This window comes from Otolemur garnettii, unplaced genomic scaffold (genome assembly GCF_000181295.1).
Source record: "Otolemur garnettii isolate 467f Iridium unplaced genomic scaffold, OtoGar3 scaffold00015, whole genome shotgun sequence".
In the NCBI taxonomy this organism is placed as follows: domain Eukaryota; kingdom Metazoa; phylum Chordata; class Mammalia; order Primates; family Galagidae; genus Otolemur; species Otolemur garnettii.
In genome coordinates this window covers 1354124-1366521 of record NW_003852410.1, presented here as the reverse complement: position 1 = coordinate 1366521, position 12398 = coordinate 1354124, and the positions used below count along the sequence as shown (strand labels likewise).

The 12398-nt window shown below is 50.3% G+C and overlaps 1 protein-coding gene across 4 annotated transcripts in view; it reads right to left on the bottom strand.

The window, feature by feature from the left end:
* The window catches only part of CAMK1 (calcium/calmodulin dependent protein kinase I), a 15058-nt gene extending 4251 nt beyond the window's left edge, over nt 1-10807 (bottom strand). For 2 of the 4 annotated variants that reach the window (XM_012802523.2, XM_003785455.3), the window contains exons 1-8: nt 10642-10807; nt 8381-8495; nt 6220-6351; nt 3926-4000; nt 3705-3843; nt 1369-1495; nt 1199-1274; nt 410-522 (exon numbers count right to left, since the gene is read on the bottom strand). In XM_012802523.2, the coding sequence (XP_012657977.1) occupies nt 410-522; nt 1199-1274; nt 1369-1495; nt 3705-3843; nt 3926-4000; nt 6220-6351; nt 8381-8463 (745 nt within the window). In that variant the 5' untranslated portion in view covers nt 8464-8495; nt 10642-10807. Of the gene's footprint in view, nt 1-409; nt 523-1198; nt 1275-1368; nt 1496-3704; nt 3844-3925; nt 4001-5399; nt 5492-6219; nt 6352-8380; nt 8496-10641 lie in introns of those variants that run through there. The other 2 variants (XM_023510625.1, XM_023510626.1) reach the window with 2 other exon arrangements.
* Nucleotides 10808-12398: the final 1591 nt, after the last annotated feature.

Genomic DNA, 12398 nt, shown 5'->3' with positions numbered 1-12398 from the left:
AAAAAAAAAAAAAAAGAATCTCCTGAGTATTTTAATCACACTGATGTATAAACAATTCAGAGTAGGTTCACCGGTTTGCTTCTCAATAAGGGACACAAAAGGGGGGATGAAAATGGTTATAGTAGTGTTTCAGGTATTAGGAAGTCAGTAGGAGAAAGGTATTTTCAAAAACACTATGTTTGACGACTGACTGGATAAATGTCTACAAGTTTCTCAGACTGGGGGCCAACCAGAAGGAAGCACCCAGGAAGGGGTGTCTGGTCTCCAAGACAGCTCTTCTTCTGGGGTTGGAGAATCTGACAAAAGGAAGGCAGTAGGGAAACCCCGCCGCCCCACCCCCCAAAAAAGAAATGGATGAGTAAGTCACTAGAGGCAGGGGCCCAGGGGAAGAAGACAAAGCCACAAATACCAGAATCAGAGATGTCGTCCCAGTAAGGAGAGTCAAACTCATACTCGGCCTTCAAAATCTGTTCAAAGAGTTTGGCATCATTCTCGTCATAGAAGGGGGGATAACCGCAGAGCCTGAGCAGGGAGAAACTCATCCTCATTTCCACATCCAGTGCACCCATCGGCTCCAGGGTAGAGCTTTGGGGCAGTCCCAGGGGTCAGAACACACAGGAAGGAGTCCCCCCCACCCGGCCTTATAAACTCTACCCCTTGGCCTACTCCTGTCTAGCTACACTGGCCTTTCTGTCCCTTGAACATGCCACCATCTTGCCCTCCTCAGGCCCTTTGACCTTCGGTTCCCTCTGCCTGTACCATTTTTTCCCCACACCTTGAATGAGTGACTCCCTCACCTCACTCAGATGTCACCTCTGCAGCGAGCCCTTCCCTGACCGCCCTAAAATGTGAAATGACATCATCCCCATTCCCTATCTCTGCTTGATTTCCTCCACAGCATTTTTAAATCACCTGACTTTATTTTATGGATTTATTTACTATCGATTATCTGTGTTCCCTACTAGAAGGTCAGCTTCCCGAGGGCAGGCACTTTGTCTGGTTTATTCTCTCCTAAATCCCCAGTGCTTGGCGCAGTGCCTGCAACATGGTATCTATTGAATGAAGTAATATTCGTACTAAAGTGGTTGATACAACTATGGATGGAAGGAAGGAAAGAATAAGGAGAGGGAGGAGGAGAGGAAAGCAGCGAGAGGACAACTCTTGAGCCACATCCTGCCACGGCCAAGCCCCAACTTACAGGATGTAGGCAATGACCCCGATGGACCAGCAATCCACAGCCTTGCTATAGGGCTTCTGGGCCAGGACCTCAGGGGCTATGGAGGCAAGGGGACATGGTGATGACAAATCTCTGCACTGAAGCTCCTGGTTCCTCCCCCAGTCACAGCCCCAACTCAGGGCCCTCCGCACCCACGTATCCTGGAGTTCCACAGGCAGTTGAGAGCACGCTGCCAGGGTCCTCCATCTTGGAGAGGCCAAAGTCAGATATCATGATCTTGGAGTCTTCATCCAGGCTGTAGTACAGCAGATTCTCTGGCTTGGAGGGTAGGAAGGAGGGGACAGGGCAGTCAGAAATGGCTAGAGGCTGGCAGAACCTTCTACCTCCCCAAGCACCCCTTGAGAAACAGTGAACTCCCCAAAGCCACTGTAACTTCTTAGCTACCATCTTGGCTGGAGGCACAAGAAACTCAAGTTCTCTGGCTCAGTGCCTGTAGCACAGTGGTTACAGCACCAGCCACATACACCAAGGGTAGTGGGTTCAAACCCTGCCCAGGCCAGCTAAACAACTGCAACAGAAAAATAGCAGGGCGTTGTGGCAGGCACCTATAGTCCCAGCTACTTGGGAGGCTGAGGCAAGAGAACTGCTTAAGGCCAAGAATTTGAGGTTGCTGTGAGCTGTGATGCCATAGCACTCTACAGAGGGTGACATAATGAGGTTCTGTCTCAAAAAAAAAAAAGAGAGAGAGAGAGAGAGAGAAACTCAAATTCTCAAGAAGGGCAAAAGTTCCAGAAAGGACATGGGCCAAGGAGGTATGGGAGGGAATTTTTTGCAAACCTCAGATGTGCATTGTGCAACCCTAAAGATATTCTTGAGTGGGGCTGGGTGTGGTGGCTCATGCCTATAATCCTAGCACTCTGGGAGGCCAAGGTGGGTGGATTGCCTGAGTTCATAGGTTTAAGACCAGCCTGAGCCAGAGAGCTCATCTTTAAAAATAGCCAGGCATGGCTCAGCGCCCACAGCAGGAGGGTTACAGCACCATCCACACACACCTAGCCTGGCAGGTTCCAACCCAGCCTGGGCCAGCTAAACAACAATGGCAACTGCAAGAAAAAAAAGATACCCAGGCATTGTGGTGGGCACCAGTAGTCCCAGGTACTTGGGAGGCTGAGGCAAGAGTATCACTTAATCCCAAGATTTTGAGGTTGCTGTGAGCTGTGATGCCACGGCACTCTACTGAGGGCAACATAATAAGACTGTCTCAAAAAAAAGAAAAATATCTGGCAGGTGCTACTTGGGAGGCTGAGGCAAGAGAATCACATGAGCCCAAGAGTCTGAGATTGCTGTGATCTATGACACCACGGCACTATACTAAGGGTGATAAAATGAGACTCTGTCCCCAAAAAGAAAAAAAGGAAAGAAAAGAAATTCTTAAACATCTACTGTGCTGGGCCCTTTGTTTGTGCTTGATTTCATATCATCCTTGCCATATCCCTGCCAGGGGTCTGGAACTTCTTTGCAGATGAGGAAAGCAATGCCTTCAGAGGCAAAATGACATGCCCAAGACCCATCTAGGGAGAAGGAGGGCCAGAATTGAAACCCAGATCTGGCACCCTAGCACTCTTCTATACTGGAATAAAGTGTACTACAAAACATGAACCCCATCGTTATTTCAGAGCAGTAGGAGCTCAAGGATTTCTGGCTTTCTTTATGCTTTGCTGTCACATCCAAGTTTTCTACAAAGAGTGAATGAGACTTTCATTACCAGGAAAAAACATGGGTGGGGGGTTGTGCTAAAATGGTGTGTGTTGCTCCAGTGATGGATGTCCTAGGGGGCCCTGACTCCACCACAGTCCAGTGTGTCAATGCAAGAAAATTGTGAGCTAGTCATAGTGGCCCACGCCTTGTCATCCCAGCACTCTGGGAGGCCGGGGCAGATTGCCTAAGCTCACAAGTTCAAGACCAGCCTGAGCTAGAGCCAGACCTCCTCCCCACCCTCCTTTCTAAAAAAATCACCAGGCATTGTGGCGGGTGCCTGTAATCCCAGCTATTCGAGAGGCTGAGGCAAGAGAATCGCTTGAGCCCAGGAGTCTGAGGTTGCTGTGAGCTCTGACACCATGGCACTCTACCAAGGGGGATAAAGTGAGACTCTGTCTCAAAAAAAAAAAAAAAAAAATTGCGCTTGTACCCCATGAATATATACAAATAAAAAAATAAATGGAGAAAAAAATCAACACAAGACATCATTTGGAGAAAATAACAGCATAGTTCACTTTTGTGTTCCTTTCAGTGTCTGAACTGGAATGTAAAGAGGCAGTTTAAGGGTTACGAGGTTGGAGAGTCAGTGAGTGAATGAGTGAAAAAAAATTTTTAAAGAGGAAAAAAAAAAAAGGTTACAAGGTCCATTTTGAAGATGGGAAGCTAAGGCCCAGTGAGGGGGCGAGAGTTGCCCAAGGTCAGGCAATGAGGAATTTCTAAAGGCTCTAACCCCAGGTGCCCCAGCTCACTCCACTCCTTGGAGCCCCACCTTGAGATCCCGGTGTACAATGCCCAGGTCATGCAGGTACTTAACAGCATCCAGCACTTGGAAGATGAGGCGACTGGCATCACGCTCTGTATAGAAGCCTTTTTCCACAATACGGTCAAACAGCTCCCCGCCCGACACCCTGGAGAGCACAGGGCAGTCAGGCCAAAAGAGTAGGAACAGAGGGACAGGTGTGAGGAAGGGGCAGAAGTGGGACCGCTCACAGCTGCATGATGAGGTAGAGGTGGCCCCCACTCTCATAGATGTCATCCAGGGCTACGATGTTGGGGTGCTTGATCCTGAAAGGAGAAATAAGGTGGTTTAGCTAGGCATGGTGGCAGGTGCCTATAGCTCCCAGCTACTCAGGAGGCTGAGGTGAGAGGATTGCTTAAGCCCAGGAATTCCAGGCTGTAGTGCATTGTGACTGCACCTGTGAATAGCCACAGTACTTCAACCTGGGCAACATAGCAAGACCCATCACAAGAGAAGAGGAGAAGAGAAGAAAAAAGAAAAGTGAAAAATTCCTAGCACGTGGATTACTTGAGGTCAGGAGTTCGAGACTAGCCTGAGCAAGAGCCAGGACCCCATCTCTAAAAATAGCTGGGTGTTGTGGCGGACACCTGTAGTCTCAGCTACTTGGAAGGCTGAGGCAAGAGAATGACTTGAACCCAAGAGTTTAAGGTTGCTGTGAGCTAAATACATAATTGCATTAATGTGCACAGCTATGCTTTAATTAAAAAAAGAGAGAGAGAGAAATGGGGTGTGATTACACCTGTGAAGAGCCAATGCACTCCAACCTGGGCAATGTAACAAGACCCCAGAGGGAGGGAGGGAGGCAAGGAAAGGAAAAAAATTTAAAAAACAAGGAGGAAAGGCTCAGTGCCTGTAGCTCAGCAGCTAGGGCTCCAGGCACACTGGGGCTGGCAGGTTCGAATCCAGCCCAGGCCTGCCAAACAACTATGACAACTACAAGAAAAAAGTAGCCAGGCATATTGGCAAGCGCCTGTAGTCCCAGCTACTTGGGAGGCTGAGGTAAAAGAATCGCTTAAGCCCAAGAATTTGAGGTTGCTGTGAGCTGTGACACCACAGCACTCTACCCAGGGTGACATAGTGAGACTCTGTCTCAAAAAAAAAAAAAAAAGGAAAGAAAGAAGGGTAAGGAGAGAGGAGAGGAAGAGAAAAAGAAAGAAAGAAATGTGGTGGTTCCGAGCCCTAATAACAGCCCAGCCACTATCTCCCCACTGCCTGCAAACCTGGCAGGACAAACCAAGGATCTGGAACCCAAAGAAAAAAGTTGATTTATTATAATTTCTTGGAAAACAAGAGAGCAGAAGGGTAAGCACTGGGCTCCGGCATCAGGCAGACCTGGGTCCAAATCCTGCCTCTACTACTTGCTAGGTGTCTTTTCACTTCATAGTACTGATTGGGGTATGATTGAATTATTTATGTTTTTAAAAGATGAGGCTTCCTATGTTGCCCAGGCTGGAGTGCAGTGGCTATTCACACGAGTGATCATAGCACACTACAGCCTTGAACTCCTGGGCTCAAGCAATCATCCTGCCTCAGCCTCCTGAGTAGCTGGGACTAGAGGAATGTGCCACTGTGCCCAGCTGGTAAGAGTTTTCTGTGTTTGCATGTTTGTCAGCCTCCGCCACCAGAATGTCAGCTACAGAAATCCAGGGAATTTGTCTTGCTCACCACTGTTCCTCAAGCATCCGGTGCAAAGTAGGTGCTCAATAATACAGACTTGTTGGATTGAATGTAGCCTCCCCAAGCCTCAGTTGCTTTATCTGTAAAATGAAGCCAAGGACAATACTTCTCTCCAAGAGGTGCGGGGAGGACCACAGGAGATGATACAGGTAAGGTGCTTGGCACAGTACCTGGTACACAGTAAACAATAAATGAACCAGTAATGGTGACAGATCTTGAGGAAGATTCAGCTCTGCCACAGCTTGCTGTGTTGACTATGGGCCTCATTTCCCCACCCTCAGCCCCTGAGAGTGGAAATGATTGTTTCTTCCTGCCCAGGGTAGTTGGGAAGCTCAGGGGGAGACCAGAAGTAAAGATTCTCTATGAGCTTTCCAGTGAGGTTAGGCTTCATATCAGCAAGAGCAATTCAGAGGCCAGTCGGTTGTTGATTTAGTCAGGGGGTCAGCAGATGGGCATTTTTTAACTTGCTAAGTAGCACTAATATGTGGGGAAACTTGAGGTAGGTCCAGAGATAACACCAGCTGAGATATGTGGGTTCGAGGATTGATCTGGAGACCTGGTTGAACAGATTAAACCCCTGTAGATAAGCACTGGCATCTCAAGTCACATCTGTCATGTTTGCTGTCATGCCAGGCTGAAATACAGGACCTGTAATATTCTCTACAACCCTACCAAGTAGAAATTATCTCTACTGTATAAATGAGTAACTTGAGGCTCAGAGAAATTAAGTAACTCTTCCAAAGCAAAGAAGGAGGAGGGTGGGAGGATCAAGTCAATCTGGAGCAGGGACAGGCTGTAGCCCACGCACTTGTGCAGGACAGCGATCTCATTCTCCATGCTGCCCTCCTTGCCCTCCAGGGCCTTCTTGGCAATGCATTTGATGGCCACCAGCTTCTGCGTCCTCTTATCTTCTGCCAGTATTACCTCTGAGAAGGCCCCCCTATAAGGAGAGGAGATGCACAAAGTGAAGAACAGAAACCCTGGTTTCCCTCTTGTGTTTGCTCTACCCACTGTGGGTTATGTGACTACCTCTGGACCGAGGAGGTGGGATGAGCCTCCTCCTATCACTCATGCACACCCTGGCCAGTCAGAATACCCTGTCCCCTGGCCATAGTAGTTGGCCATGCAATGCAAGCCAGGTTATTGGTACTTGGAGAATGAGGCGCTCTTTCCTGTTAAGCTTAGAGCTAATGTAAGCTTAGATGTAAGCTTAGAGCTAATGGCAATCATCTTTCCTACCACAAAGATGAGGTGGGAGAGCCTGTTTGAAAATGAAGCCAACACACTGGGCGGCACCTGTGGCTCAAGGAGTAGGGTGCCAGCCCCTATACCAGGGATGGTAGGTTCAAACCCAGCCCCAGCCAAAACTGCAAAAAAAAGAAAGAAAGAAAGAAAGAAAATGAAGCCAACACAAAGGAAGTTAGACCTGAGAGATAGCCAAAGACAATTTCCTGATAATAGCATGTGATATTATCCTGATAATACCCTAACCCTAACCCTAGATCCAGCCATGCCTGAAGTCTAGCCCTGAGCTTTTTGATTATATGCCCATTGATTGATTCTTTTGTCTGCTAAAGCCAATTTGAATTATGGCTAATTTAACGCTTTTTGGAACTTTTCAGAAATGCAGCATCTCAGGCCCCATCCCAGACTTACTACATCAGAACTACATTTAAACAAAATCTTTGGGTGATTTGTATGCTTAGTTTCACTGATTAAGAAAGATTTACTAGGATATTCTTTCCACATCCATTAGCTTTCCCTGGGAGAATAAGAAGTCATGAGTAGGGCAGCACCCATAGCTAAGTGGGTAGGGCGCCAGCCACATACACTAAGGGCAGCTGGTTCAAGCCTGGCATGGGTCTGCTAAACAACAATGACACCTGCAACCAAAAAAATAGCCAGGTGTTGTGGCCAGTGCCTGTAGTCCCAGCTACTTGGGAGGCTGAAGCAAGAGAATTGCTTAAGCCCATGAGTTTGAGATTGCTGTGAGCTGTGACGCCACGGTACTCTACCAAGGGCAACATAGTGAGACTCTGTCTCAAAAAAAAAAAAGTCATGAGTCAAAAGCATCTCTCATGGTGAAATTTCAATCATCAGGGATAATTCATGATTGTGCTAACCCCATCACTTGTTTCCAGTCTTGTCCCTTTCCAATTTACCCTCCATGCTATGGCCAGAGTGACTAACCTGAATCGCAAATAAGCCCAGAAGTCTTAAATGTCATCCTATGGCCTGTGGGATAATATCCAGCCTCCTTGGCCTGGCTTTCAACTGTTACACCTTCATCTCCAGCATCTTCTTCCACTCTTCCCAGCCTCTGATTTTAAGCTCCACCAAACTCTACCTCCTTCCATGTACACCATGACTCTGAGCCTTTGGTTGTGCTATTCCTTCCTCCTGGAATGCCCTTCTTCCTCTCTGACAAGTGCACACTGACCCATCCTTCAATCCCCAGCTCCAATGCACCCTTCTCCAGAAAATCTTTCCTCTCTCTGGGCTCTACAAAGCCCTCATTCCTAGATGTTCACTGGAGCACAGAGCATACCCTGTTGTCATTTTCTGGTGGGTCTATCTCTTCTGCATGTCTGGGATCAACTTGAGGGGCAAAGACCAGGTTTGAGTTATTTCTGGATCCCTAGCACCAAGAACAGAGCCATGTGCAGCTTCATTTCCCAAACCTAGGCCAGAACACCCAGCTCTTGGCAGCAAGTTAATTAAACTGGCCCCTTCATGCTCCTCTACTTCCTTCTTTTCAGCAGAACCCCAGAGCTATGGGAAGAATAGCCCCCGTCCCCCAACTGCCAGCTAGAGTTGAAAATCTGAAGCCAGTCTAGGCCATGGCAAGGCTGCCGTAGGGCCTGGGCTATATGAAACAGGAAGCATTGATCAACTGACCAGAGGAAACACCACCCTAGACTCAGCCTCCCACAACCATCCATCCCCTTACCCCCGACCCTAAGACTCACGTGCCCAGAACATCTCGGAAGTCATAAATGTCCCTAATGTCCTCCGCCTGCTTCCAGCTGGGGCCTTCCACTGCCCCCGGCATGGCCCACTGCCCTCCGGCCACAGCCAGGGCTCCTGGGAGGGGGGAATAGAGGGAGAAAGCTAAGTGGGAGCCAACCTTCTGTCTGGAAATTTACTGCAGGCCCCGTTCAGTCATTCAGCTTACATTGATTCATTCCTCAATCCATTCATTTGACAATCAATCAACACACATTCATTCATTCGCCAGTCACTTGTTTATTCAACAACATCCATTTAGCAAATGCTTATGGCTAGAGAAAAACCTTCATGGTGACAGCAAAATTGTATATTCAATAAAGTCATTCATTCATTCATTCATGTAAACTCACTTCCCAGTTTCTCCCTCTCCAAATCCAAACACCCAAGAGAACCCTGACCTCTGGCAGTACAACAGATAAACCCCCAGAGCAGCCTGTAGAAGTACATGGCCCTAGAAGATTCCCCTATCCACAGATTTAGTGATATCCCAGCCCCATCCTGGGAATTGCTAGGGTGTCTCCTCTCCTCCTTTTCCTCCCCACCCTGGCCTCTCAGAAATCAGGTTTCCGGCAGCCTGGGCTTCCAGCAATATCTCTGCCACGTTTTTAAATAGCTCTTTCTGCACTGTTACCACAGCAACAACAGCCACAGCTGGAGCTCCCCAGGCCTCTCCCTCCTGACTCCCCATCTGGGTCCCAGAAGCCTGAGAAATGGTCCTATCCAGGCTATCCCCCGCTGGTGCCATCTCACCCTTACCCAGCCTGGCCCTTACCCGGCTGAGGAGAGGCTCACCCGGCAGGAGTGGCTGGGAGTTCTCTGCCCATTTATCAGATGGAGAATTGGGAGACAGAGGTTGGACATGGTTAGATGCTGGGGGCAGAGGCCCAAATGACACCCAGCTAGGGCCCTAACTAAGCTTGCTGAGAACAGAGGCCATAGAGGAGCTAGGAACAGACTGGGACCCATTCAGAGAACATAGCCTCTCAACCCCATCCCAGCCCACAGAAGGTGAGCCCAAAACAGAGCCCAACATGCTGTGTGACCCCAGGGAGAGCACATTCCTTCTCTGTTCTCTGTGGGAGAATGAGGGGAAAGTGCCCTTATTAGAGTCCCTGGTGTGAGAGTCCACTCCTTGAATGGGACTTTGTTCCCTGGCACCTATCTCAGGGGCAGAAACTTCGAGGACTTGATGGTAAGCTCTAGAGCAGTGGTTCCCAACATTCCTAATGCCGCGGCCCTATAATACAGTTCCTGTGGGTCGCGACCCACAGGTTGAGAACTGCTGCTCTAGAGGCAGTCTTAAACCCACCTGGAGACCTAGCACTTAGCCCCTCACAGTTCCACACACATCCCTGCAGCAGACACCTCGCACCAAGCCCTATCCACACCCCTGACCCCAAACACATGCCTCCCTGATCCAGCACACCTTATATCCAGATACCATGACACGTACCTAGGTATCAGCATGCATATCCCCCCACACACACTCCCCAGACATCTTTACACCTGAACACCTGCCTGACCATCCAAACATCTCTCACCCAGACTCTTCTTAACACCCCGAAACACACATACACACACACTTGGGCAAGATGACACCCAGACACACACCCACTTCATATTCCAGACATCCCAGATTTACTACCCCATACCCTGGCCTAGAAGCTCCTATACTCCTAACCAAACCCCACTCCTTACACATTAAACTCCAAACATCCTCAGTATTCAATTGTACATCCCTTTCTACTCTTGACTTAACTACCCTTAGAGCCAGATACCAGCGCACACAGCCCCTGGACACCCATCTGCAACAAAAAGCTCGCTGATTGCTAGACGTCCCCACGCATAAGGATACCCTTACACTCCAAGGCACGACAACCCCACGTCCAATTCACCGGCCCGTCCTAAGACGTTAGTACACTCCACCGCCACCCCCGTCTATACCTCCAAATGTCCACGCCCTTCCACATTCAGGCCCAGCTGAACGCACGCACACACAGGCCCCCTCTCCACCTTCCTCTGTTACCCGCTCAGTTTTCCACCGGCCTGCCTGGCACCTGCTGAGCCTGGGCCTGGTGAGCCCAGCTCTGCCTATCAGGGTCCAGCCCTCCCAGGAGGGCACCCAGTGACCATTCCTTGGGGACGGTAACCAGTGGCTGGGAGGTTCCCGCCTCCCCTCCGCAGCGCCCAGGGGCGCGGGCGCGGCGGCCCCCGGCTGTACCTGCGGCTGCCCCGCCGCGGGGCTGGCTGGGAGGCCCGAGGTGGCTGGCACCGAGCTCTGGCCGCCGTCCGCAGCCGCTGCGCTCTCGGCTCGCCCGCCCGCTCTCGCGCTGGGGCTCGGCTCAGCCCAGCTGCCTTTCTCCGCCCGCCTGCGGCTCTGATGTCAGCGGAGGAGGAGCCTCCGCCGCAGGCACCGGGGATTGGGAGGCCGGGAGCCGCTCTGAGCTAGGGACCGCGCTTGGGTGGCGGGGACTTCGTCGAGGTCGGAGAGCCCCTGCTAGATGCTTCCTACCCTTAGTCTCCAGCAGGGTTCCATTTCACGGAAGGGACAACTGAGGCCCAGAGAGATGAAGGTTTCAAAATAAGCAGTAGATCAGAAGCAAAACAGGATTCGAACCCATACCTGTGTGACGTCAGGGGCTGACCAGTTTTACCCTGTCGCCTCGAGGCATTTCTCTGGGACCAGTTCTGAGACCTCCCTTAGGGCTCCTGGACGCTTTCTCCCCTCCCCTCTGGCCCCACCCTCCAGTGCCTTGAAGGGAATTAAGTCCTCGGAATGCTCCGGAGACTAGTGGGAGTGGGGGCAGGAGAGGGAGAGAAAGGACAGGGTAAGAGTGGGCAGTAATAAAGAGAGCCGCGGAGTGGGGGGACCCACTTAACAGGCAGGAAAACTGAGGCAGGAGGACCCTTAGCGAGACAGAGCTGAGGCTTTAGTCCCTGACACTTGCTCCTCTGAGCGGGTGTGGTGCCTAGAGAGACCGGGACAGAGAGGGAAGAGGGAGGAGGGAGTTAAATCAGGATCCTGAAGGAAGCGGACCAAAGAGGACCGAGGTTCCACGTGACTGGCCGGGCGCCAGGGGCCATTGGCTGGGGGCCAGGCTAGAGCGGGGCGCAAAGCCAGCTCCGGAGACCGCAGGCAAAGGGCCAAGAGACCTGACCTAGGACGGCTTGCGCAAGGCCTTCCTTGGGAAGAAAATTGGTGCGGGTGGGAAGCCGGAGCAACTCGCAGGAATTGGGGGTGGGGCTGGGCAGGGCCTACCAGGGGAGACTCAAGTCGCTTGGGACCCCCACTCCGCCTCCTCCAACGTCCCGGTGCCCCTCCCCACTCCTCTCTCCTGAACTGCTGCATTTGCCAGCTGGAGACCCTGAGAGATCCCTGCTTACCCCTGGCTTGTTTCAGCTGGCTTTCTCCTCCCTTACTTCAGATGGAGGATTTACTACGCCCATTCCGCAACTGAGAGAGGAAGATGGCTGAGGTCCCTAAGAAGGCTTTGGAGTCTGACTAATCCTTGACCTCTCTGAGCCTCAGTTTCTTCCTCTGGAATATGGGATTGACTCAGAATTCTCTTGAAATTTTTATCAGATAATGGATATGAAGTGCCTAGAAAACTGTAGTTCAAAATATCAGGGTTAGACCACGTGAAAACTGAGGCCCAAAGAACCTCATTTGGTGAAGGAAGAGAGGCTAAGAGATAATTTCCCTCTTGCAGGTTTCAGTGTGGTAGATTCCCTAGCCCATGGCAAAACCGGCTTTCTGCCCAGAACTAGACTCCTACTCTTCCTACAACCTCCTGCCACACCCACTGAGCAAAGGGTTGTTTCACCACAAATTCCTGTTCATCTCAATGGCAATACTCCCTAAGAGATAAAGTAGGCTCTGTCCTTCAAAGGAAATTAATGCTCTGTTTTACATTTTACCTGCTTTTGAGCATTGTGGAGAGCACTTAAGTTTTCTCTCCTTCTTTTTTTTTTTTTTTT